The sequence below is a fragment of the Astatotilapia calliptera genome, chromosome 11 (assembly GCF_964374335.1).
Source record: "Astatotilapia calliptera chromosome 11, fAstCal68.1, whole genome shotgun sequence".
Classification (NCBI taxonomy): Eukaryota; Metazoa; Chordata; class Actinopteri; order Cichliformes; family Cichlidae; genus Astatotilapia; species Astatotilapia calliptera.
This window is the reverse complement of record NC_137432.1, coordinates 18,586,363-18,602,421: the sequence shown is the minus strand read 5'-3', so window position 1 is coordinate 18,602,421 and position 16,059 is coordinate 18,586,363. Positions and strand designations below refer to the sequence as shown.

General features: G+C 42.9%; 2 protein-coding genes across 4 annotated transcripts; both read right to left on the bottom strand.

The window, feature by feature from the left end:
- Positions 1 to 6,457: 6,457 nt before the first annotated feature.
- has1 (hyaluronan synthase 1) lies at positions 6,458 to 10,490 on the bottom strand. 2 transcript variants are annotated; one of them, XM_080307889.1, is made up of 6 exons: positions 10,431 to 10,490; positions 9,027 to 9,731; positions 8,704 to 8,929; positions 8,456 to 8,588; positions 8,160 to 8,323; positions 6,458 to 7,290 (listed from the first exon to the last, which is right to left on the bottom strand). In XM_080307889.1, the coding sequence occupies exons 2-6, from the start codon at positions 9,720 to 9,722 to the stop codon at positions 7,256 to 7,258; spliced, it is 1,254 nt and encodes a 417-aa protein (XP_080164015.1). In that variant the 5' UTR covers positions 9,723 to 9,731; positions 10,431 to 10,490; the 3' UTR covers positions 6,458 to 7,255. The 2 variants fall into 2 exon arrangements, with proteins under 2 accessions (XP_080164015.1, XP_026041100.1); XM_026185315.2 differs by having other exon boundaries at positions 6,458 to 8,323.
- Positions 10,491 to 13,405: 2,915 nt separating this feature from the next.
- On the bottom strand, positions 13,406 to 14,668 carry LOC113032423 (trypsin-3-like). Of its 2 annotated transcripts, none has more exons than XM_026185344.2 (5): positions 14,560 to 14,668; positions 14,281 to 14,434; positions 13,918 to 14,180; positions 13,685 to 13,821; positions 13,406 to 13,606 (listed from the first exon to the last, which is right to left on the bottom strand). In XM_026185344.2, exons 1-5 carry the CDS (start codon positions 14,597 to 14,599, stop codon positions 13,457 to 13,459), a joined length of 744 nt encoding a protein of 247 aa, XP_026041129.1. In that variant the 5' UTR covers positions 14,600 to 14,668; the 3' UTR covers positions 13,406 to 13,456. The 2 variants fall into 2 exon arrangements, with proteins under 2 accessions (XP_026041129.1, XP_026041128.1); XM_026185343.2 differs by having other exon boundaries at positions 13,918 to 14,198; positions 14,560 to 14,654.
- Positions 14,669 to 16,059: the final 1,391 nt, after the last annotated feature.

Here is a 16,059-nt window from a genome sequence, read left to right as displayed (position 1 = left end):
TTTTTATCTCATGATTTATCGAGTGACATCACTGAATAGCCAGTCGGTGGCAAGCAGTCCATTGACATCACATTTTAAGATTGTCTTCAATCACTTTGAACCCCAGCTGTGTACACACTAAAAAAAAAAAGTACCTGATACCAGGTATCTAATAGGTATCTAATAGAAAACCCTAAGAATCGAGTTGAGCTGTGCCAAGCTGACCCGAGTAGGCACTAGTGGAAAAGGGCTATTAGATAAAAATGAATCCTAGCTTACCAGTTCTCCCTGGTTACTTAGCGCATGTTTCAGATGTTATTGTTCAATTCACTGCCTGCCTGCCCTTCAGCATGACTTACGAGAGGTTAGAATCCAAGATGTATAAAATAAAAGTATGATCTCTAGGCAGAGCTACACTGTAATTTGTCTTCTTCATTAATGCTGGAATCAAGAGCAGAGTGAATGCTATAGGGACTAAGTGGTAAATAACATATGGACAGTTAACATACTAACTTTAATTTTTTTGTTTATCTGTTTTGTTTAATAAATATACAAAGCAGCACAGAGACTGTCACTATTACTATATCTTCCCACTGAGTTCACTTTTGAATGTTTTCTGCTAAAAAATCTTACAAATTGTTTCTTTCACAAAAGCAGCTCTTCTCTGAGAATTAATGATACTATTTAGGACTAAATCATATGAGTCCACTCATTATTATTGTGATCCCATTAGTGGTGTTGTAGTTAACCAGACATGGGTCAGGATATTTCCAGAAGGTCTCATGATAAAATGATAAAATTACCCTGAAATAAAAACTTTTTAAAGGACAATATCTGTGTGGTCCTAGAGTTTGCAACATAGGACATCATCTTTTTACAAAGATTCAATGTCCAAAAATGTTGTTTGTGGAGATAATATTGCCAGAGAAAATAATATTTGAAAAATTGATAAATTTGTTCATGTAGTTAGTAATAATATAAAAAATCAACTGGTTCTTGGTCAAATACAACCTCTTGCATTAAATATCCAGAATAAACACAGGTTTTGCATATGTCACTGTGTACATGAGCGGTTGTGTAAAGAGAATCCCACTTATCCACACCCACCGTCAGAATGCACAGAGTGATAAAGGTGCACCTGATATTACTAATGCTATTTGTGTGTTCATTTGTCAATAGTGTTTTCATATTTGTACAAGGAGAAACACCTACCTTTATGATGTTTCTCTTCTACTAAACACAAAGAATCACCTGTTTAGTTCATCCCAAGTGTTGATCATCAATAGGATAATTCCCCACTTCAGAACTGAGTGACAGGTCACAATCCTCATGTTCTTTAAAAAGAATAAACAGATACTGTATCCCACCCTGAATGTTATGTAAAACAAGTCATCTGTCAATATGTCAGTTTGACTGAATTATATAACTTGAGAATGAATTTCTCAAGCTATATAATTCTTGAAATGCTGGAATCAAGAGTAGACTGGATACTATTGAGCAATGTTTCTGCATTGTAAATAAACAGATATAAAGCCATAAAGGTATCCATCTATCTGTCCTTCAAAAATTAGCAGGGCTGGAGCCTGTGCAAGCTAATGGGTGAGGAGCAGGTCACGCTCTTACAAACTGCTACTAAGCACAATGTCTTAAAAAACAAAAACAAAAAATGGTTTTGTAATACTATTTGAAAAGAATATTGACTTATTTTAACATTTTAAGCCCCATGAATAAACATTTTGTTATTTTCATATGGGATATATGTTTAGCAATAAAGCATTTCTATCTAACTTTACCACTAAAATTTACAATGTCATGCAAATATAGCTTCCCTTCCTTTGAGGATGTTTTCCAGTAATAAAGCCTGTAATGTCATTCAAGTTCAAGTATCTCGGGGTCTTGTTCGCGAGTGATGGGAGAAGGGAGCCGGAGATCGACAGACGGATTGGGGCTGCAGCTGCAGTAATGCGGACGTTGCACCGGTCCGTCGTGGTGAAGAGGGAGCTGAGTGTAAAAGCGAAGCTCTCAATTTACCGGTCGATCTACGTCCCTACCCTCACCTATGGCCACGAGCTGTGGGTAGTGACCGAAAGAACGAGATCGCGGATACAAGCGGCAGAAATGAGCTTCCTCCGAAGGGTGGCTGGCCTCTCCCTTAGAGATAGGGTGAGAAGTTCAGCCATCCGGGAGGGGCTCAGAGTAGAGCAGCTGCTGCTCCACATCGAAAGGAGCCAGCTGAGGTGGTTCGGGCATCTGACAAGGATGCCCCCTGGGCGCCTCCTGGGTGAGGTGTTCCAGGCATGTCCCACCGGGAGGAGGCCCCGGGGCAGACCCAGGACACGCTGGCCTGGGAACGCCTTGGTATTCCCCCGGACAAGCTGGAGGAGGTGGCTGGGGAGAGGGAGGTCTGGGCCTCTTTGCTTAGGCTGCTGCCCCCGTGACCCGACCCCGGACAAAGCGGATGACGATGGATGGATGGATGGATGTCATTCATACTTTATCACAGCTACACACCTTTTGTTTAATCCGTTTTAATGAGTTTCACCTCTGATTTGGTGTTTACGTCAGTGTTTATGGTGCTGTGCAAAGGTCTTGAGCCACCCTTCATTTCTTAATATTTGAAAAATAGGTGCAGAGATTAATTAAACTGCACTTTGAGTTGTTTTTACAGTATTTTCTCATCTACGTTCACTACATCTAATCCTTGCATCTTACTGACACACCTGTTTCACTCTCCAGCTCAATTTCTCTGCCTAGCCATCTGATACAAGCCCTGTTCTCCTTCCTCAGTTTCCAGTCTCACAAACAACTCACTATAAACCTTTCTTTTTTTTTGTTACCTCTCTCTTTGCCATACACTTAGCCTTCCAGTACTTTGCCTCTCCCACTTTTTCTTTGAATACTTTCCTGTACTTCCTGTCCTTTTTCCTCTGTTCAGAGTTTACACCAAACACCTTCGTACAACAACACTACAGCTGTACTTTTCCAGCTATTTATAGTAACTTTCCCTACCACACAGACCCTGTCCCAACTTCTTCCTGAACCCTGTGCAACATTTTTCCTTATTCTTCCTTATTTAACTTCCATGTTTTTATCTTTGTCAGTCGCTTCCTTTTCATGGATTCCAGAGTGATCCTACAGACCACCAACAAACAAAAATGGTCATGAATAGGACTAGATCAAACCCAAGTTTAGTTGGGTCATAGTTTGGTCCCGCCTTCACTGTTGTGATTGGTGTGGGGGTAGGGACAGGCGTAGGGCGTCGGGGGGTTCCCCGGAGGCAGCTTCCTTGGGGGGCTCAACCCGGGGTAGCGGTCATGTCCGGTTGGGGGCTCTTTTGGCTCTCGGGTGACTGTTTCCTCGTGGCTGCGTGCAGCGGGGCTAGGGGAGGGTCTGTGCTGACGGACGTGGGTTACTGACCTGGTAGCCTGTCTGCCCCTGGGTGGGTCCGGGATGGGCGTGAGGTTCTGGGGGCGCTCCGTCTCTGGGCTGGGCCCTGGCCGGGCCTCGGGGCCTTGGGTCCTGGTTTGTGTGTTGCCGGGGTTGTGGGCGGGTGGATGCTTGGGGGCCCATCCCTGGCGCAGGGTGCCGCCGGTGCGTTGAGCCGCCTGGGGGGCTCTTCAACTGGTGGGGGAGATTGTCACACCTTGCAGGAGCTTTCCTCTCCTCAGGAACTCTCTGCAGGAGGGGGAGATACAGGAGAGGTGGAGGAAGATCTCAGCCTGGGCGTCTATTGTCTCATGTAGTCTGGAAGATGAGTGGATGGTGGGGTGGGTGCAGTTTTCTCTGTGGTGGGGTTGGGAGGACTATCCCGGGCTCTGTGGGGCCGGGTGGCGCTGCTGTGCTGGGCCCCAGTCTGGATGGGCCTGGGCCCCCTTTCTCTGGCGGGTCGCGGAGTATGGGAGTGCCTACTGGGGTCACCGGGGGAGCTGGCCCCAGGGAGGGGTCACCTGCCCCTCCCTTCCTTCCCTCCCCATCTCCAGCTGCCTCCCTCTTCCCGCTCCACCACAACCACCCACACATGCAGGGCCTTGGAGTAGGGGTATGTCACCAGGGTGCAGAGGAGGCTACCCCCCCCCCCCCCCCCCGTCCCCTTCTGGCTGCCTCTGCCTCAATTTTATCCCACAACTTAGACATTCACATTACTCACACTCTCATTACACATGCATATAGGATCTTGGGGGTGGGCACGATACACGGAGTCCAAATTACCATCAGGGTGTACACCCCACCCCTGGCGTCGTTGCCCACCTCTCAATTTTGAATACACGTAGACATTAAGGGCTAGCAGGAGGGACCATGCGCTTACCTGCTGCTCTCTGGCAGGTAGCTCCATGCCCTCCTGGGTTTTAATTGCACCTTAGAGCACACATGCATCAACACTACAATGAGCGGGTGGAGGGAGGTTTGGAGTCTTCTCTCACCCCCGTTCTTTGCGGCCTGCTGGAGCGGGGGGGCTAGGAGGAGTTGGCCGTCCGACTGCGGTCTGGAGTGTGGGGCCTTCCTGCTGCTGCGGAGTCGGGGCGGTCTGCCTCTCCCCACCGCAGGGAAAAGGGTAACACCACCTGGGTCTGGGTGCAGTTCCCCCCTCCAGGGGCAAGGGTACCTAGACCCGGTTTGTAGAGTACGCTTGGGGAGTGTGATCGTGTGTACAACGTCTCTTTATGTCTGTCTCCACGTTGGTTGAGTGTGGAGTAAGTGCATATGAGAGCATGAGGGTGGGAATGGATGTTTGTGTCTGTGTGTGCCTGTATGTCTGTGTCTATATGTCAGGTTGGGTATCAGACGCCACCTCTCTAGGGACATCTCAGGCCCTCCAAAGTTTGGAGGCCTATCTCCACCCACCACCACTTCCCCTGCCAGTGGCAGACTCCCTCAGGCATCGGTGCGTTGGTGGTTCTTTGTGTCTGGGGATGGGCGTCCAGGTACACACCGGCTCACTCCTTGGCGGCCGCTTATCGGGGCCTGGAGCCTGGGGCTCGCTCGGGCCACTTCGGAGGTGGGGTGCCCCCGGCCTCTCGGCCTGGGGCTCGGTCACTCAGGCACAGCTGGCTGCCGGCGGAGCTCACGGGCGCGTCACTGCAACTCCCCCTGGCTTCTGCTCCGCGGCTGCTGAGTGAGCCCTCATCTGGGACTCTCCTCAGCTCTTACTGGGACAGTGGCGCGGCTGCCCCTCTGTTGGTCTTCCTTGGTCTCTTGTGTTCTGGGAGCCTCTGGATGTCTGGAGCTTTGATCTCCTCCATACCTGCTTCATACCCTGGAGGACGGGGCTGTGGCCCCCCCACACTCCCTAGCAGATCGTTACATGGAGAAACCTTTGGAATGCAAGCATGCTGATCCACACAGGTATGCACACGGGTGTACACACAGGTATTCACAGACGCGGACTACAGCTTTCTTGGCTGCTGCCTCAAAGCACATTGTGCGCTGTCTATCTTGCGTGCTTCACAATATCGTTTATTATTTAGTATCTACTGCTAGCTAGTTTATTGTGATGGTGCCGTTCTTTTTTTTTATTATGTTGCTCTTTGTTGTTTGCTTTCTCTTCTGTTTTTTTTTCTCCATACAGGTGACCCAGGTGTTTGTTTGTTTTTTGTTTGTTTGTTTGTTTTTTTTGTTTTTTGTTTGTTTTTTTTCTCTTTCTTCCCCCCCTTCTCATCGTCTCTTCTCCCCTTTGGTTTTCTTTCTCTCCCTCTCTTTCTTTCATTCTTTCTCCCTGTCCTATCCCCCAGTCATGTCTGTCCCGTTTGTAGCAACTGAAAATAAAATAAATTCATAATTATAATAAAGGTCAATCAAATGGACCAATATGGCAAGGCCATGATGATCCACTTGGTAAAATAAATCCGCTTGGCATCTTTCTTGGCCTTAAGACAACAATTCTGATGGCTAAAGATCCAAACGGGACACAAAAAAAAAAAAAAAAAAAAAAATGAATAGGACTAGATCACAAACGAATTTAAAATAAAGTAGCCAATGTCCAAAGAAAAGCACTGAAATACCTTCAGAAAGCCTGGAGACCTACTGCTTAAGACCACTTTAAAAATCACAAGAAAAGACTGTCTCCTTGGAAGCAAAATATAAAGAAATAAGGGGTGTTTCCAGACTTGTAGTGTACACTGCTAATCTAATTTCCAGTCTGGGAATAGTCACCACGATAATCTGTTAATATGTGAAAAAATATATATACTACCTAGCCATATGTGGAAAAACTGTGTTTGATTTATATTCCTAAATGTGCTTTGCACCATAATCTATCACTGTGTGAATGACTGATTTTCGTCCCCTATAGTCGCACCCTGAATTCATGCATTTCCAGCACAGACATTTGAAGACTTTGGTTTTGTGCTTTGTGAATTATGTGGGAATGTTAGAAATGTTCTTGTGTTATGTAACTTTGTGTCCACTTTTCTTTCATTTACCAAGTCAGCATTTCCATAGTTTTCCATTGGTAACATGAATTGTACCAGAGACAAAAGTGTCCATGATAAAACAAATTTATTTCGTCATTTCTTTTTCACATTTTCCTAAAAAATTCCACCATTACAAACAATTGCTAAGGTGATTCATAAAAAATACATGTTTTCTCAAATTTTCTCTCCAACAAAGCATTGAATAAAGTGCACTGTACAAAATACATCCCTACTTCACTTTTCTTGATACAGCAAACAATGTGATACATTATTTAAGTCCTTCTTGATTCATGTCGCAGTAATTTAACAGTTTTCTGCTTGTTTTAATTTCATACTGCAGTATATTATAACATTTATTTTCAAGTAAGCTTGCAGTGCTGCAGAAAGTTGCATCCAGGATCCAGTGCAATGACACCAACAATGCTGTAGAAACCTTACACACCTTTGAACTTGTTGTGTTGGTAAAATTAAAATTAAATTAAATTATCAGCATAGACATACACAAACATTAAAAAAAAACCACAATTCTGATAAATAAATATTATGCAAACGCATCACCTCCATTAACCTCAAAGAGAACCTCAGACAACAAAACATCTCAGTGTAATTTAAAAAAGAATACGTAACACCATCTCCATATAAAAAATTGTTTGTCTCTATATACAGATTTTTAATATTTTATTATTTTCATTCTTTTTCTGCAAAAGTTGATTCGGTTCATCTGGACGTAGCGTCTTCAGTGGGAGAAACATTTCGTCCCTCATCCAAGAGACTTCTTCAGTCTCAGCTGACTGCAGGTTTCCCCAATCTTAGAAACAATACTGTTCTTCTTCTTTTTTTTTTTGACTCTCAAAAGAGTTTTCAGTTTATTTCTTTAGCAGCATTGTAGAACATCCCTGTCCTTCAGTAATGTGACACAAAATAAATACACATAGTCAGGTTTAAATTTGAATAAATTACTTTTGCTCTTCAGACTTAAGCTGAACATTCACTGTGTGATTTTTGGCCCCATTTTGAGACGACTTTTCAGTCGTGCGACCATTTTGGGGATCAGCCCAATTTTCTTCTTAATCGTGTGCCGTGCATCATGTAGTAAACGAAAAGCGATTAACACGACTAACACGACCAGTGTGAGCACTCAGGTCGCATCACAGCATCGGGCCTTATAGTGTGAGACCCTGCATCGTGACCTACAAACTTCTAACCCCTGCGATTCAGTTTGAGCAGGAGCTGAATAACACACAGTGTATGCCCAGCTTTATACGTTCACTTTGTAACTTCCAGAACGCTTTCTACATGCTCTGTGGAACCACACAAAATAGAGGAACATCATAAGAACCCAGTAGCATACGTAGGCTACACAGCCATAAATAAGAAATCTAGTTTCCATTTTTTTAGCCTCAGTTGACCAGTCCTCTTTGCTCTCTTTGTAGATGGTGTAACCAAGTCCACTTAATAAAATGGCAGCCCACACCGACAGGGGAAGGAGTGGAATGTAGTTACCAACCATCTTACGCCTGCCCGATGTTCCCCAGCTGCTTTTGTTCATCGTGAGAATGGCAAAGTACTTAGCAGGCAGCAAACTGGTCATGTAGAGAGCTGAGTAAAGTGACATAAACACCATCACCATGTTTCTCCGCAGGATGCAGGCGTAGGCTGCTTTCACCAGCCCGATAAGCTGGATGCAGCACAGAACCCAGAGGATGTCCCACAGAGTGCCTGTCCAAAACAGCTGGATTATGGTGGCCGTGACAAAGAAGGGGAAAATACCTGATACGATGGACTCATAGGTCATCCAGAGATGGTGCTTGTGCCACCACATTGCATTGTAGAGCCACTCCCGGAAGTAAGATTTTGTCCAGCGAGTCTGTTGGTTGAGCCAGCGAAGGAACTGAGCGGGTGTTTCTGTGTAGCATTTTGAGCGAGCAGTGTATCTGAAGAAAGGGGGTAAAAAATAGACCTTTAGAACCTGCTTGTTTGATGTTGTAGGATCATTATTGTAGCTACTGAGCTTTGTTGGGTCCTATTATGTAATTTCTGTGCCTAATAATATCTAGAAAACATACTTAGTGGCATAGCCCATGCTCAGCATACGGTTGGTGAGATGCCTGTCATCACCAAATGTACAATGAGTTCCCAGAAACATTTGATTGTACCACGATTCCAGAAACTGCTGAAGGATATCATTTCTATACAGACCTGCATGAACAAGTACAAGAAATGACAAATTCAAAAGATGTTGGTGACAATGAGTTACATCAATGCTTTTAAGCCTTTAATATAATACTATTTAGCTAGAAAAGAGTTCCCTTACCTAAAGGGCCACTAATGCAGGACACACAGTTGAAGAAGGACTGGCAGGACCTTTCGATGTTGAAAGCCATCCAGTACCTGAGACTGCTCATGAAGCTGATGTAAGAGTCTTTAAGGTTGAGGATCATCACATCCCCTCCTACAGCCCCATACTTGGGATTACTCTCCAATACCTTGCACAATTCCACCGTGGCCAAAGGGTCCAGCTTCGTATCTGAATCACACACCTGAGAAATGAGACATAACGTCATTGAAAATTGGAAACATTTCATTTTTATTTTCATAAAAAAATAAGAAAGAAAACACTTAAGTAAAAGTAGATACCTGCATGTAATCAACCGATGACCCCAGGGCTTTAAATGCTGTGTACATCACCTCCCGCTTGCCTCCCCACTTCTGCATGATGCACACACATCTCTTGGTCTGGATCAGGCGCTCTACTTCTTTTCTCTGTGGATCCTCTCCTACCACATAATCAGAACCCCCTTCAATGCCCATTGCTGAGCCATTTTCTTCATCATGTTGGACCTGGGTGGGATCCCAGGTATGATAGTTGTTATTCCATACATAGTAGCCCAGATCCTGGTCTGCAAACACCTCTTTGAACATGTCCATCATATACTGGTCATCATCTGAATTCCCATCTATCACCATGATGATGCGCAGCAGCTCAGGGGGATACTTGAGGGCCCTGATTGAGTTCAAGCACTCTCTGAGATAAACAGGGTCCTCTTGGTAAGCCGATATAGTAAAACCGATTGTTTTGGTATAGGAGCATGGTTTTGTTCGAGATTTCATTCGCTGGTGCTCAACAAAGGCAAAAAAGCTCTGGACCAACACATGGAGTGAGAGTAGGAGTCCATAAATGCCAAATGAGATGATGCCATACATGGACGACACCAGCTGATAGCCCTGAACGTAGGCCCACACCATCACACCCAGGACGGCCAAAGCAAAGACAAAAGTGAGGATGGCGCGGATTATTGAACCCAGCTTCTTCAATAAAGGTTTTAGCTCCATTTATTTCACCTAAGGAGACACAGACAACACATATCAGTAAAGTTTTAAATACAGTCAAGAAAGCTTGTCAGTCAAAATGTCAACACATTGCAGTGAAAGATGTTTTCTGTTTAGCAGCACATGACAAAAATCGGTTAAAGACTGAAACTTTTCTGAGCAGATCTCTTTGTCATACCTTTAAATTTATCCATTGGAATATACACAGACACTCAGACTGGGAGAAAAAGAATTCAGTGAAAACAACTGTTTTATGCAAAACGTTTGTGGGACTCATTACCAATCTACAGTCAGGGGTGAAATACACCACAGAATTTATCTATAATTGCACTGTATTAACCAGTGAACAAGTTATCACGGCTGATAATCCTAGAAGGTGTTATCAAAAGAACTGTGCCCTATTGTGCGAAAGCATACGGAAAAAAGTGATACAACATATATATGTATATAGAAATAACAATTTGCTGAAGTAACTGATCAGAATTTTTGTTTAATTTTAATGTATCTAATTCTATTTTATATATAAAACTTTCAATATAGGATAATACTATATACTATTATTATACCACTTAAGTCGAATGTTAGTTTCCAAGCAAAAACAAATAATAATAATAATAATAATAATAATAATAATAATAATAATAATAATAATAATAATAATAATAATAAGAGCATGAATAAAATAATGAAACCACATATTTTTAACCCTACCTGATGTTAACACTGGCTTCATGTAGAATTATGTGATATCCACCCGGAGTTCTCTTTGTCTCAGAACTTGGTTTGAAATGCATGAGTTTTAAAGTGTAGTGTAGGAGAGGAGGGGGCCTCCTTTTTTTTTCACGCTCACGCAACCTCGCTGAGTCAGTCGTGCGTCAGGAGCAAGGCGGTGGTCCATTTAACGTGAGGGCATCACTGTGCAGATTGCATACAGCTGTTATGTTTTCTTTCTTTACCATGGAGATGTGTAGAGAGTGACCTCCGACCATGCTGCCGTTTGCTGTAAAGAAGGGAATTCCCAAGCTTCCCATTATAGGAGCATTTCACAGATGCTCTGCGGAGCAAAGAACCGACGTTTGGTGCGAACATTATTTATCTGTTTACTTATTGTTGTTGTTTTTTAAAAATATATATTTAACTCTTTTTTTAATTGTTAATGTGTTATAAGTGTAATCCAAAATGTCATAAATCTAATGTATGAAAAATCTCTAGCCGTTTTATTGTTGGTGACAATCAACTGATAAATGTAATCAGTCAAAGCCTATCAATGAGACCGATCTTAACTTCAGTTACAATGACAATTCATCTTACAATGATCTGCAGCTTGCAGATAGAAGCTTTCCATCCACTAACAGTGTAAAAACCATATCAGGCTGTTCGAAGCTGTAAGCTGAAAATCCTTTTTATGTTTTTATGTTTTACAGAAGCTGTTGTTACCGTGTGTGCAGCATTTTCGCTCATTTAAGGGTTTGTTCACAGTTAGATGTTGCCCTCTTGTGGTTCTTTTCTGAAACTCCACACGTCAAGTTAAAAAAAAAGGGTTGAGGCTGTGATTTAAATTAACAATGTATATGATACCAGTTACATTGCGCTATGTTTTCATATTAAAAGAACCTAAAATACTAAAACAAAACAAACAAAGTAAAGAAAACAGCATATGGGATCATAAAAATACAGTTGCTGTTTGCTTTAACAAGACTGCTAATGATGAATATTTGCAACATGTCATATTGACCTGCCTTTAAAATGAGGCTCCAAGGTGAGGATGTCTAATTTTGGTAAATGCTGCCAGCTCTCACTCCTCTGTGTGTGTGTGTGTGTGTGTGTGTGTGTGTGTGTGTGTGTGTGTGTGTGTGTGTGTGTGTGTGTGTGTGTACACTTGCACACACATGCACACACACACACACTATACACACACACTATGTGACACTCACTCCTCTGTGTCACAACTGAAAACAGTCTGCCCTCTCTGAAGAAGAAAACTCTCCCAGATGATTTATTCCACAGCTGCCTACAACTCTTGATTTAAACATGATCACATCCCTGGAGAGTGTCTTTAAGGGAACTCTGTTGACCACTCATGATGGTCCACACCCTCTGAGCTGGCCGTAGCCATCAACATGCCCAAATAGCAGCCACAGGGACGTTGATGTCACGCAGGGAGCCCATGCGTGCTTAGGGCTGGTGAACAAGCTTCACTTAATGGTTATGTTTTTGAATCTTTCCAACAATGTGCTGCAGATTTATTGGTTCAAACAGAAACTTCTTCAAACAATGCTCCTGATTTAAACTTCTCCTAAAGTCCAGCTGTATATGGCAATACTTGTGTGCCAATGTCTCATATGATACTGATTTATGATATCAGTGTATGCATTAAGCTGTGTTTTTATGATTTTGTCAGTTCAATTTATCATCTCTATTAAATGTTTTTGTTATTATATATTAAGATGGACACATTTAGAGTTCATGAAAGCTTTTCACATGTTACTTTTATTCCACTCAGCTCCTCAGTTTTTTTCCTTTGCTTCCCATCCCTTTTCATAACCGAGCTTATTTGAAAAGATCATGGCTAAACTGGTGGTTTCTTCTATCATATGCCTGACTAATCCTTACAGTTACTGATGGTTAAACTGCATTAGTTTGTGGCCACATCAAGAATGTGTCCTCTAAAGCGCACTGCAGAAGGATGAAGATGCCTTTACCAACCTGCCATAACCTCTAAGTAGCTCATAAACATGGTTTCTGGGGTTCCAGATGGATTCAAAACACAGACAGCTGTGTTGCCAGAATAAACATATCGACCAGGATCATGCTTTCTAAAAAACATGTCAGCCCCCACATGCCATATAGCATTTGTTTTATGGGGGGGGGGGGGGGGGGGGGGCGTTGTAGGGAGGCTACGAGGAGGATAAAAGTCCTCAGAAACCTTGTTAGGTCCCGGTCTTTATGTGGTGGTCAAGCAAGTGCCTGGTGACTCACTCAGCTGCTCTGCGCCACACCCAGGAAACCGAAATCCACTTAAATCATTTCAGGATTTTCTAATCGAGCATTCCCATGTGTGCACCTGATGCTGTGCTGCTGTGACAGATGCTTACTTCTTTAGCTGATAGCTTAACATTAACGCTAAACCGATACATCATGAAACTGACTGTACCACATTTGCAGCAGCACTCTACTATAATCAGTGATTATGGAGAGTCGCCCTGTGTGCAACATGCTTTACAGTTTCAACCCACAGAGAGGAGTGTGGCGGCGTATTTTGCTCTTTGTGATTTATTGTTGCCTGACTTTAAGTGCTCGGTTTGCTTCTTAACTACTAAGACATCCCTGAGCATGAAACTTGGATGCCTATTCATTGTAAAGCCATTTTGAATCAGGGCTTGTAACTGCAAATGCTGTGACGGCATGTGAGGCTGCTAGATGTGTCACACACTGCATAAAATTCCTGCGTGACATCTTGATTTACGGTCTTACATACTAAAGTTCGAATTACACACAAGTGGGCTTTTCAAAGCCAAATACTTTGGACACACTTGTTTTAGCACATTGCCTGTCACTTTACTGCTAGGTAAGGTCTAAAAGAGAACTCGTATGTCTGGGAAAATATTAAGCACAAGGCAGACACGTGTTCTCTTTTTAGAAACTTCAAATGACGCACAAACAGACATATATGTACACACCACACATCATGTAGATGACTTTACTGAAATTAACCAGCTGGCATGAATCTTTTCTGTTCATTCAGATGCCATTGTGTTCTTAATCCAGGAAACATAATTGCAAACTTTTGTGTACACCCCAGGCTTGTTCCTCTGTGCACAGCCGTGCCCCCATGACACAACTCCCTGGAGCTCTCCGTCGCACATCAATGGGCCCCCTGAGTCACCCTGGAGTTAAAATAAATGATTTTTCAGTGGTTCAACCTTTTTATCACGGCGCATAAACATTTCCTGTTTTGATCTTACCTGGCAGGAGTCCTTCCCTCCCTCCAGATATCCAGCACAGATCATGTTTTCAGTAATTTGGAAAGGATATGCGTTAAAGCAGGTGTCATCACTCAGGAGAGGGACCTCCAGGCACTGCAGCTTATCTGGGTATCTTGCTGCAAAGACACAAACAGATCAATATCTTTAAAAATACCTGAGTTGACTGCCTGTTCAAGCAACACAGATAGGCCGTATAGCACAGTTTAACTTACAGCCCTCATCGCTGGGACGAAGATTCCCCCATCCTGAGACCTGGCACACTGTCCCCTCACTGGCACACCTTGAAGGAAGCACAGCAGGACGCACGTAGCTGCTCAGAGTGGCAGGTCGACTCAGTTTGATCAGCATGATGTCGCTGTCCTGTGTACGGGAATCGTAGTCAGGGTGGCGAATAAACTCAGCAGACATGATGTGCTGTTCAGTCCCATCAGGTTCCCAGATGTTGTGCTCCCCCAGACGAATTTCTAGATTTGAGCTGAAAGAACAAAGCCCACTTTGAGAGTTTCTTACACCCGACTTCATTTTAAAGTTTAAAGCTGCTTGGATTCAGGCTTGATGGGGATTGTGTGCCTTACTTTGGTTTGCAGTGTGCAGCAGAGAGCACCCACTCATCAGAGATAAGAACCCCCCCACAGAAGTTGTACCCAGTGAAGAGTGACACTTGGTAGGGCACAGAGTTCTTGGGGCACTCATATCCTCCAACAATCTTGTTATCTCCTTCCAGCGCAACTGTAGAGTAAAAAAAATACAATTAAATAAGTGGCAAAATCAGAAAATTATTTTATCAGTGATTCGGCATCCTATCCTTAACACTTGAGTGTTCGTCATTTGAATCTATAAATTAGATTTTATACCTGCCCCTCCAGAGAGAATCAGGAGAAGGAAAAGCTTCATGCCTTCTGTTTTTCTCACTGGCAGATCAATGTACCCTAATTCTCCTGGTTTCAGGTATTTCAGTCCCTCTTATCTGTCTTTTCTCAGGGCCACCAGAGGCACGCCTCAGACACTAAACAGGTGTTACATTTCCCCAGTGATACTGTGCTTGAAGTACACTATATAGGAGAAACAAAACAGCAGTTCAATACAAGTTAGAACATAGCTTGGATTAGGAAACATTGTGAGTGCTACACTTTACAGTGTGCATTCTTGTTTATTTCCTTTGTGCTGCATTACGTGAGCATGTTTAAAGCTCACTTTTGCCTAAATACATTTTCTTCACAGAACAGTCATGTGACATTATACTTTTTATTGCAGGTTTATCATAAATTGAATACTTTACATGACATGCACTGCCTTCAAGTGACCCACAGAGTGACGTCAATGGAAGTTATGACTGTGCATGTGGGTGAAGCTCATGTGGTTACAGATGCTCACGTACCATTTTTCAGCACAAAGACAGCAAAAAATGCATTTAAAGAGAACTAAGGTGGCAATATTTAACCTATAAATGTTAGCCTTTTTCATTTAAGGTAGAATAAGAAATTTGTTGCCTGGAGATGAGTGTCAGGGGGGATTTGTGACTGAATGACAGCAGCAAGAGAGAAAGGGAAGGTTTACAAGATGGTAGTGATATTATTATTGCATCTAAGGATAATAGCTGCATATAGGACAGAAAGAACTGCATTATCCTGCTAGCAGAGTTTCAGATCTTTGCAAACATCTGGACAGACAGCACGCTAACACAAAGTTAGCAAAGGAACCATGGTGTGTGGTGCTGGTGTCACAACTGAAGAAACTGAGTGTACGCAGACGTTTCCACACTAGCATCACAGTGACAATCGCTTTGAAGTCCCTTTGAGCTGCTTTTCAACTTTGGTTGGGTTTTTTTGTAAGTTTTGTGGTCACACATAGACCCCCAATAAAGATCAAAGGTGTGTCCTCATTAGAAAACGGATTGTGTTTTGTTTGTGGGACTGGTTATTATGTTAGAATGCATTTCAGGTCATGTTACAGAATACAGAAGGTAAAAGTAATCTAATAGGTAGTGTACCAAGTAACTTTCTCTGGGGAGCAATTAAGCAACAAACACCATTACTTTTAAGAGAAGTAGGCCTATAAGGAATGTGTAATACACAACTTTTATTGAATGATGATAAAACCCCACCTCACTACTTCAATACCCCAATGTTGGTAGTGAAGGAGGACGTGCAGAAGGTTGGTGGACAGAGAAAGATTCTAGCGATCGGGTGTAATGTGGGCAGTTGGCCTCTAAAGGAAAAAAGGAAGAAGAACAAGTAGAAGAAGGACTGAAATGTCACCTTTTGACCTTTAAAGTATTCCTTTCATCTCTTCTTTTTAGTAATATCTACTAACACAGCAAATTAAAGAAGTAAATCTAGAAAATGTAAAGTAAT

Excerpts from the sequence above, each read along its gene's own strand:
- has1 (XM_026185315.2), bottom strand. The coding sequence starts at position 9,722 with ATGGAGCTAAAACCTTTATTGAAGAAGCTGGGTTCAATAATCCGCGCC. Across the intron at positions 8,930-9,026 it reads CATCGGTTGATTACATGCAG|GTGTGTGATTCAGATACGAA; the intron begins GTATCTACTTTT and ends CTCATTTCTCAG. Across the intron at positions 8,324-8,455 it reads AGCATGGGCTATGCCACTAA|ATACACTGCTCGCTCAAAAT; the intron begins GTATGTTTTCTA and ends CCCTTTCTTCAG.
- LOC113032423 (XM_026185343.2), bottom strand. The coding sequence starts at position 14,599 with ATGAAGCTTTTCCTTCTCCTGATTCTCTCTGGAGGGGCAG. Across the intron at positions 14,435-14,559 it reads GATTCTCTCTGGAGGGGCAG|TTGCGCTGGAAGGAGATAAC; the intron begins GTATAAAATCTA and ends TTTACTCTACAG. Across the intron at positions 14,199-14,280 it reads GCTGCACACTGCAAACCAAA|TGGGCTTTGTTCTTTCAGCT; the intron begins GTAAGGCACACA and ends AAACTCTCAAAG.